The sequence below is a fragment of the Microtus ochrogaster genome, unplaced genomic scaffold, assembly GCF_000317375.1.
Source record: "Microtus ochrogaster isolate Prairie Vole_2 unplaced genomic scaffold, MicOch1.0 UNK20, whole genome shotgun sequence".
Taxonomy (NCBI): domain Eukaryota; kingdom Metazoa; phylum Chordata; class Mammalia; order Rodentia; family Cricetidae; genus Microtus; species Microtus ochrogaster.
In genome coordinates, this window is record NW_004949118.1 from 4448851 (window position 1) to 4459371 (window position 10521).

The 10521-nt window shown below is 46.2% G+C and overlaps 1 protein-coding gene across 9 annotated transcripts in view; it reads right to left on the minus strand.

Annotated features, from left to right (window-relative positions):
* Positions 1-10521, minus strand: part of Ptprm (protein tyrosine phosphatase, receptor type M) — a 699101-nt gene that overhangs the window by 91313 nt on the left and 597267 nt on the right. For all 9 annotated transcript variants that reach the window (XM_013353950.2, XM_013353949.2, XM_013353948.2 and 6 more), the window contains one exon: positions 1911-1998. In XM_013353950.2, coding sequence (XP_013209404.2) covers positions 1911-1998 — 88 coding nt within the window. The remainder of the gene's footprint in view (positions 1-1910; positions 1999-10521) is intronic.

A 10521-nucleotide genomic window follows, 5' to 3' on the forward strand; every position in this document is an offset into this window, starting at 1 on the left:
ATAACTGGGAAGGCCATGTAGGCCAAGAAGACCTGTTTTCCTTCCGTAATTCTCTATGGTGAGTTAAAGACAGCCACAGTCATCAGTCAGCCTGCTGGCTCTGTCCCAGGGCAGGATCAACAGCTGATGCTATGATCTCTGCACTGTCAGTGTTCAATACTGATCAAGTGTCCCAGAGTGCCAACTCACTTCACCAAGGGGAAGTCCAACTCTCAACCTCAGGGCACATTTCCTGCCCATAATGACAATGATACAGCCCCGGACCCCTAAGCTACCATGGTGTGTTTTAAAGGCCAGCCAGTGAAGCATTCCAATGCGACATTTATGTCCCTGAAAAGGCAGTAGTTGGCCTTTGTCTCCAAAGGGAAGGCAAGCCTTGGCTGGAACCTTCTGTGTTCTGTGTAGGCCCTACTCTTTTCTCTGTATAAAATGTATCAACAATCTCTATTGTTGTGATGGTTTGAATGAGAACTGCCCTCATAGGGCCATGTTTAAATACCTGGACTCCAGTTGCTGGAACTGTTTCGGAAGGATTAGGAAGTGTGTCACTGGGGATGGGGCTTTGATGTTTCAAAAGTCCATACCATCCCAGTCAGTCTGTGTCTGTTTCTCTGTCTCTGTCTCTGTCTCTCTTCTACTTGTTGATAAGAATATAAGTTCTCAGCTACTGCTCCAGAGCCATGCTCCCTGCCATGCTGGTCACGAAATCTAACCCTCTTGAATTGTGAGCCCCAAATTAAATGCTTCCTTTTATAAGCTGCCTTGGTTATGGTGTTTTGTCAAGGAAATCGAGAAGTAACTAGGTAACTGTTCAATATGATAGCCACCAGTGTCATGCTCTATTTAAATCCAAAGGGATGAAAATGAAACAAAAGTTAAAGAATTCAGTTTCTCAGTCCTAACAGCCGCATTCCAAGCACTCAGTAACCTGTGACTCGAATGGATGAGCAGGTCTGCAAAAGCCCAGGAAGTGTCTGGGGGCATCACTACCATAGAAACGTACCGTCAAGCCAAGAAACGTTCAGGCAGGCAGCAGGAATTAACTGTGCTTTCACGATCAATAAAACAAATACACGGCTCCCTTGAAATTCCTGTTCCCTCCAAGTTTGTTCTTTCCTAAGTAACATGGCATGATGAGCAAGACACTCACAGCCAGGCCCAGGCTTATGCTCCTTCATAAACAGCCTGGATTCTGCTAGGTGGCCACAGTGGGCCCATCAGCACCTTGATGCCATCCTCCATGACTTGGAGCAGTTGAATGCAGAGGATGGATGGTCTGAGCCCTGGGAGAAGGAGCCTCATCAATCTGCTATGCGTCTCGGCATGGTTACGGAACATTAATGAGGTTGGGCTCGATTTAAAAACTGTCTGAGGCATTATGGATGGCAGTGCTCGGTTTTCGCAGGCGCTGGGAATTTCTGAGATATAATCCTAGCCCTTTTGCTAATGAGTATTGTGATACGGAGACTATCATTTAACTTCCGAGTTTCGCTTTCCTGCCCTTAAAATGGGGCTATTACTGACCTACCGAACCCAGTGTCCGGAGGATTAATGCGCCAACGCGTGCGCGGCTCTGTGCATGGAGCCTGCTGGAAGCCAATGCTTCTATTCATCCTCATGCAGCAGTTGGGAAACATTAGGCCTGGGATGTTTACTCCTTCCAAATGCATTTTCTTCCTCAGCGTTGTAACATGACCTGCATTAGCTACACCTTAAATCTAAAAGTAAAACCAGGTCCCCACGGAGGGTGCACCGATGTCGCTGGGGTCACAGACGATTTTTCCTTCGCTTAGCACAAGCCTTAACACTAGCTCTTGCAGCAGAGATGGAGGCAGTAATTGCACAGTAAATCCTCACTGCATGAGCCTGGTGGCCAGTCCTGCCAGGCGCACACGGCCATTGTCACTTACATGCAATGATATTCCCGTATCTGTTCTTCATTCTGTTCTCGTCCTTCTTAGCGGAGTCCCATGGTGCCGACTGCCCTTCAAAGAAGCTCTGGAAGAAAGAGAAAGTGACACTAAGAATGACAAAGTGAACGGAGGGATCTTAATGGGAGGGGGGTGTCCTTAAAACGTGGGCGATGGTCAAGCGGGCACCAGTCACAAGACTGAAGCTATTTTATCTTGGGAGTATTTTGTTTGGCTTTTGTTAAGTGCTGTTTTGCACTGGCTAGCCTCTCACGGAGCTAGAAGGTAAAGAGAAAACCCACAATCTATTTGAATAATACTCTACTGGAATATTCGATGAAGAAAAAAATCCCCCAAATTTCATTGTAAGTTTTCACTACTCTTTTAAAGACACACGAAGGTATTTTTTTTTTTTTCTCCCCAATTAACCAAAGGACTGTTATTTTGGGCTAGAACCTTCATGATTTCAAGATTAAAATCCTATAATATTTTGAATTTCATTTAGATGTCTTATGCCTCGAGGCTTTAATAGTCACATTAGGTTTTCCTATCCCATTTATAATGAAAACACCTTTTGATACCAGTGGGCAAACAACAAGATTGATCCGGGCTTCATTCCCACATTAGTGCCCATAGGCATTTTCCCCATAGTCAATTCCAAGTGGAAGTTACGGGCACTGTTAGGTAACATGGCCATCGAGAGAAGCTTGTTTCTTGTCTTTGTCACAGACACTAGCTAAACGGATCCCTAGTGCCACTGAGATGGGCTCAAGCGGTTCTAGGCTAGCCTGCCTGGCATGCAGCGTTCCAACCATGGGTACAACAGACAGGCTCGGCATAGGCCTGTCATCAGGCTGGACTCTGAGAGGGGTCCAGGTAAGTGCATGGTCAGCACTTACCTGGAGCTTATGCCCTCGTGGCTTACTGAATGAATGACGGACGGCACTGTTTCGTTACAATGCGTAATATTGTTTTGATATAAAAGAAAGTGTCCTAAAACTTTGGAAACCTGTCTGTATCCGTCTGTTTTCTGTAATTTGAATGACATACCAGAGGCAGGCTGCTTATAAAGACAATAGAGACTTGCTAATGCGTACTCAAGATCATGCAGCCCTGCTTGCTTGGTCCCTAGTGGTGGATGGCGTCAGGCTAGAAACAGTGTCAGAAGGTTTGGGGGGGTCAGAGTGGGACACAGGGAGGCTGAGAGACCGGGATCCCACAATCCCTTCAGAGGGCCTCCTCCAGTGGACCTAAGAGTTTGCCACCAGGCTTCACTTCTTAAAGGCTCCATGTTGAAAGGAAGCCCGAGCACAGTAAAGTCCAAACTTCCAAGCATGAACAACACCGCCCTACCGTATGGATGCCCTTCATAGATTTCACTCAGATATAACGGTGCCATCCCCATTTATCTCGCCAAATCAGGTCTTTTCCTATACTCTAGCTGAGTTCTCTCAACTAAGAGGCTGGAGAAGAGCCAGATCATAGCTGGGTCCAGCCCCTGGATTTTAAACCCTATCATCGGTGGACCCATGGCACAAAACCGCAGAAGCCAGCACTTCATGGCGTGCAGGAGTACAAAGGTCTTACCATCAACATGAGAACTAAGTCGTAAATTGCCTATCTTCATCTAAGGTCCCTTAGCCATGAGCATAAAAACGACATTCTACTTTTGAAAAACATTTGAAATATATTTATCACTGTGAAAAATCTTAGGGAGAATGTCTGCAGAGGTCAGTTAGTGGTTAAGAGCAGTTGCTGCTCTCGCAGAGGACCTGGGTTTGGTTCCAAGCATCCACATAAGGGCTCATAACCATTTGCAACTCAAGATTTAGTGACTATGATGTTCTTTTCTGGGCTCTGTGGGTATATATATGCATGTAAAACACACGTATAAAACAAATATAAATTTTCAAAAAACCCTTAAGAAAAGACAAAGATTAGAGGTTCTGCGTATGAACAATAGAAATGACAGCCATTTATTACTGGTTGAAGAATAAACTACCCGAGGATACAGAATAAATAAAAATGAAATATTTTCAAGTTATTGATAAATGAAGACAATAAAACACAGCTAAAAGCTCACCAGATAATTCCACCTGGAACAAGACCATGCTACAACCAGGGGATTATAAGCACACAGCCCCATGACAAGCTACAGCATGTTAACTCTACCCTGCCTTATAATACACAGTTAAAAATAGCTCCAGGGATTTCTAAAGTCAAATATTCTTGTTCTCAAAGTGTCTTTGTTATTCTATGAATGACAATTATTTCACAGTTTGAGTAATAACTATGATTTAACTTCTAACAATGTAATTCGACTTCAAGTTTGTCATGATTTAATTACAATTTCACTTGCCCTGCCTTTTCTACTCATCTAAAAAGTTCTGTTTTTTTTTCCTTTATTATTCTGTAGGAACAGGGAAGAAGATAAACGACTTTGAGGGGGACGCTGACATCTTCTAGTGAGCCCTTGCTGCAGTTTACGGGGTCACCAGAGGCACAGCGTCGCAGGGGCACAGACAACCAGCCCCACTCCTGCCAGGCAGAGACCCCTGTGTGGTCTGGTGCTTGTTTACCCCGCAGCTGTGTCTTCAGTGTGATCGTGGGACTTCCGAGAGCCCTTACCCAGAGCAGTTATGTGAATCCATTGCTTCCATTGTTAACTGGTGACCATGAAAGACAACAGTCAGCAAATGCGAGAATTACCAATCTTGTCCCATTTCGGAGCTTATCCTGAGGCGGGCATCAGCTAGAGACTCAGCGGAGCCTTGCTGGGGTAAAGGTAGCAGGGAGCAATGCGTTCTCTTAACCCCTACTTTTTGTGAGCCATCCTGCTCTGACAGGGACTTTATAGGAAAAGGTAAGAATATTGCTACCTAAAAGGATACAGGTAATCCTTAGATTTCCATCTAAAGATACAGAAGAGCATTTACTTTTACATTTTACATCTCTTTACAGTGGAGGTTTTCAGTTAGGATGCTAAACTAGCTAATGTAGGGGAAGACCAGGCAATCACCTTGCTTGAAGGGCGGGGTCCTCTAAGGTTATTTTTTACTAATAAATATTGTGGGTGCGCTCTCTGCCTTCCCTTCTGCTTTCCTGTTCTCCACGGGAACCTTGGTTCTGTAAGTCTTTTCCTTATTAAAGCTGAAAATTTTATTATAATTTCTGTCTGCCGTTCATTTACGCCGTAACATTTTGGCGCCCAACATGGGGCTCGAACCCACGACCCTGAGATTAAGAGTCTCATGCTCTACCTCATTTACGCCGTAACAAGCAAGAGCCTCCACATGAATGGGCACTCTGTGGAGACGTAGCATGACGCATGGGCTCCTCACATCAGAGCCTGTGATAATTAGAGTCCTCATGGCTACAGCCATGGTTGCTCGCCCTGCACTTGGGTAGGACAGCATGGTGGCAGGAGCTTAGGGCAGAGCACCCAGAGAGCAGAGGACATTGACACGAGCTCTGTGCTTGGCACTACTTTATTTTGTTCATCCCCAGCCCATGTCGTGGTACCATCTACATTCAGGGTGGGGCTCTCTACCTCCTTAATGTTTGCTGGAAAGGACCTGCCAGTCTCATAGGTGATTGTAAATCCTGTCAAGTCAACAGTAAGGCATACTCGTCACACAGCGCCCAGGGTTACTCAACACCCAGTACCCAGGGTTACTCAGCACCCAGCACCAAGGGTTACTCCACACACAGCACCCAGGGTTACTTAGTACCCAGCACCCAGGGTTACTCAGCACCCAGCACCCAGGGTTACTCAGCACCCAGCACCCAGGGTTACTCAGCACCCAGCACCCAGGGTTACTCAGCACATAGCCCCCAAGGTTACTCAGCACCCAGCACCCAGGGTTCTCTTGGTTTCAAATTCTCAGAGACAAGAACACATTAGCGCTGTACAACCGCTTTGCATATGGTCTGTGTAGTAGTAGGAAGAGTGGTGGGCTGCATCCTGCCACCCGGCTAGCTTATACACGAAATAACCACATGGAAACTGTATTCATTTAAACACTGCCTGGCCCATTATCGGCTAGCTCTCACATATTAGTTTAACCCATCTCCATTAATGTGTATCGCCACTTGACTGTGGCTTACCGGCATGAGTCTAACCAGCATCCATATCGGAGAGGAGAGCCATGGCGTCTGCCACACCGCCTTCTTCCTCCCAGAATTCTGTTCTGTCTGCCGTGCCCATCTAAGGGCTGCCCTATCAAAAGGCCAAGGCAGTTTTCTTTATTCAACCAATGAAAGCAACACGTAGAAAGAAGACCCTCCTATACCAGTCTGTCGCCATGCCCCACAGAAATGGGCAACCTCATACAGAGCAGGTGTATTCCTTTTCTATTTATTCACTTCTCATTCATTCTTATTGTTCCTCGGAGAGGCTGAGGCTTCTGACAATGACACCAGTCCATCTTGTTGGGCTTTGTTTCGTGTCTGCACACCACGAAGTGGATTCTCACTGGTCACGTTACCAACAAGCAGAATGCACAGTAGGAGGCTGAGTGCTGGGATGCTCCCTGGGGAGTCAACAGACTGCTCCTCACAGGCCGGTGACATGTACTCCCACCCAGGGTCGTGTCGGTTTTCACACCTCTCTTAACGAACTGATTTGCGTTAGAAGACTCACATTGGGGCCCTTTTTCTCTGGGCAAGGATATAGAGGTTTTTAAGCTATATTTTTTTAAAAAAATTTTTTTAAGAGGTCAAAGCTATACAACTTTTAAGTGACTCAGATTGAAGCTTTGATTAGAATTCAACCTTGAACCGATATTCTCAGGAAGAGACACTACATAATTTATGCTGTACCTTTCTAGATGGTTCTTTGGAATAGTTTTGTCAAGTCCATTGAAAGTACAGCCAGCCAACCTTTGAATCCGCTCAGTGCCATGGCAGAGACCCCCTCAAAAGACTCAGACTTTGTAAGGACGTGCTGGCTCAGGGATTACTTGGCCTTTCCTCTCCTCAGGTGTCTCTGTTCTGCTCGAGCTTCGGTACAGATCTCGGTTCCTCCCCTCTCTCTCACCTCACGGTTTTCGCTGGATAAAATTATTTGCAAGTTCATTCAAATCAAATTTAATCAAAGCATAGATGATCTAGGGAAATGGCCCAATGAGAGAGAGCAGAGGGGACATCGAAGGGACAGTGTGATGATGATTATTTGGTGGTAGACTTGCATCTCTGGAGCAGTACCTCAAGGACGAGCCTAGGAGACAGAGAGCGATGCCCTGCATCCGCAGGACATGTTTTACAGAGGAGCTTCAACTACCACATAACAGCTAAACATTATGTGTTTAGGGCAGGTCTTTAATATGCAGGTACCATTCAATGCACTAACTATGGTTTTTTATTACAAAAAAACCTACTTTATGCATTTTGGGGATTTAAGTTAATGGTCTCACTGCACCTTCTGTTAGAATTTTCATAACTATACTTATGCTTTTATTCTACTTAAAATGTAATTAAAGTGTTTCCTCTGACTACTCTAGCTCCTATATACCAAGAAAAGGCAGCAAACCTGGGAACTGCTCTGAGAGAGTAATATGTTTCCGAAACAATAAAAAACAAAACCAGGCAGGCTCCAGTGAATACCAATGACTTTAAAGCAGAGCTTTAAGACGCCGGGCTCGCCACGGTCACGGGGCAGAAGGAAATTGAACATCCTGCACGCTGTCATCTTTTTGTGAATAGGGAACGTGTTCTTGTGATTCAATAACCTCCTCCCACACCCCTCATCCCACCTTCATTTCCCAGAGGACACAATTACACATCGCAGTGGCTCACCTCAAGAGAACGGTACTCCAAAATGATGCAGTCTGTTAAAAAATGCCACGGCTCTCAGATATTAAAAAGAGAGGAAGGAAACCCTATTCAACAGAAAAGCCGGAATTGCGGGTCAAGCCGGTATGGAACGGCAGCCTTTACAGGCAGTGCGGGGTCAAGTGTTTTAGAAGCTTCTGAAATCGAATTTTTCCTCCCTTTCTCTTATGAATAAAATTGTGCACGTTAAAACTATTGAGATCATCACCCGGAAAGGAGGAAGATGAGCCCATCGGGGCATGCAGAGTCTCTGAACTTTCTTTGTTTTCTGTCCATAGTTCTCTTCTGGTTCTTCCAAGCATTGCATTTTATTAGGTCCATATAAACAATTTATTGCTAGAGCATTAAGGCAATGGGAAACATCTAACTTTGCCTGAATGGTCACAAAGTGGAGTGCTGATGGAACGGGGCCCAGGAGTTCATGCCCAGTGGTTGCGGTGGCCTCTGGTCACTGTCCTCCTCTATGGCCCAGACAAAAGCAATCAAAGTATAGGACACTTCAAGGCCGGAAGAGGTGAAAATGGACGAGAACAAGATTCCAGACCCATTTGTGCGGGGTCTACAGAAACCACTGCACCTTTTGAAGACGTTATCAAACTCTTAGCAATTCAGTGGCCTCTAAAAAGTTACAACTTAGGGTCTGAGAAATGGCTCAGAGGTTAAGAGCACCAACTGCTCTTCCCGAGGTCCTGAGTTCACTTCCCAGTGACCACATGGTGACTCACAACCATCTATATATAGCTGGTGCCCTCCTCTAGTGCGCAGGCATACATGCAGATAGAACACTGGATATCCAATAAAATAAATAAAATCTTTAAAAAGTTACAGCTTATTCCAGTTAGGAACCACGCGGAACTTTTCTACTTGGAGTGTCAGGAGGATGAGGACCTGGGTGGCACTCGTCCTACGACGGTCTTCCTTTATCCAACATTGGTTTGTAACCTAAAACCAACCACGGAGCCTCTGTGGCCAGAATGAGTCCCTCTGTGTCTGACTGGCCTTCAGAATTTATTTCTTATGCTGTTGAATGTCACCCTGAATGAAAGCAATATGACATTTATAGCAAAGTAATGAAATGGCTCTTGCTGGATATCTAACGCACACCCAATCTTTCTGTTTACACTTGCCCCCCAAAATTCAGAATCCTTCCCACGTGGTCACACGTCCCATGAATGATGTAACATATTCCATAGCAGGGCGGTGGTGGCACACACCTTTAATCCCAGCACTGGGGAGGCAGAGGCAGGCAGATCTTCATGAGTTCAAGGCCTGCCTGGTCTACAAGAGGTAGTTCCAGGACAGCTAGAGCTGTCACACATAGAAACTCTGTCTTGAAAAAAACAAAAAAACAAAACAAAAAAAAAAGATGTCACATATTTCTCAAGTGTACCAAAGCACTGATCCAGTGGAAGGGAGGAAGGAAGCAGAGCCAACTAACCAACAAATGAATACAAACTCCTTAAATGAGGGACGGAGGCAAAGGCAGGGACACGTGATATCGGAGCAGTGTGCACGCTGCAGCTGCTTCAGGAAGGGGTGGTCTCTTCGGAGCTGGGCAAGCTGCGGTACATCATTGGTTAGAGAGGCAGAGGCAAGAGCACAGGGACAGCCGATGTTTGCTTTAAAAGAAAGCATTTCATTAAAAGGCAGCCTAGGAAAAAAGGCAGTGCTGTGCAGCCCTTCTTTTGGGGGTGCTTCCCTCAGATTTGAAGCCTTTTCTTGCTGCCCGAACCTGTGAGGAAACTCTCAGTTTAGAATCTTAGGAGACCTGGCTCCCCAGAACCTGCTCCTGAAGGGGGATTTCAAAGGCTTCTCAGTGAGGGCTTTTCAGCGCTCAGAGGTGGCACCTACAATCCAGTCTTCCTCGACAGGGTCTCTGCTGTTTATCATTGAGTGAGGGCAAGGATAGCCAGAGGCTGGACCAGCAGGGATCTGTAACAGTTAAATATCCACCATGCGATGCTGGAGTCGAAGTTGACTTTTTCAGGTTCAACTCTGGTCAGTCCCCACCCCTCTCATGGTTATACTGTTGTCAGAGAGATGGAGGGATCTTGCGGAGATTCTGGACCCTGGATCCATCCCTGTCCTCAGTGCATTATGCTGGCAGACCCCAAGGAGACCACTGTAATCACAAGGTGTCAAAGCAGTGACATCACTGGGTCCCCAGGCACAGGCATGAAGGGAAGGGCTGCTCTGTTTGCAAGGTAGACAAGAGGGTCAGAGCGGAAGGTGTTACCTTTTCTGGATGTCACATCAGACTGAAGTCCTGCCTCCGTGATTACTGCCTAGACTGCTCAAAGGCTGTTTTCATTTCCCCTGAGATATAGATAGTGCTGGGCTGTGGGTTATTAGCACTGCTGGGAACTGCAATTTCCTCCCTCTCTGCACCTGACTCCAAACAGCTGTCGGTGAGCCTGAGCTAGAGGCACCCAGCCCTTCCAAAATGATCCAAAGCACTTCCTTGGCAAAAGGTAATCTGGAAGCTACCAGAGAGCAATCGGATGCTTCTGTGGGACATGCCAGCTGCTCCTGTCCAGAGGGCAGCTGGAAAAGCGAGTCCCTATTTCTTTTTCATTGAACGACGGCAGCCATTTCCAAGTCGTTCCAAGCCTGTGGTCCGTACACTGGCTTCACAGTCTCAGGCTCCCTGGCACTTAAACACTGGGAGTCTCCTTCCCACAGATACCAGTACTGAGGTCAGTCTGTATAATGTGTAGCATGCAGTAAGGCTGCAGTACTGAGGTCAGTCTGTATAAGGCATGCAGCATGCAGTAAGGCT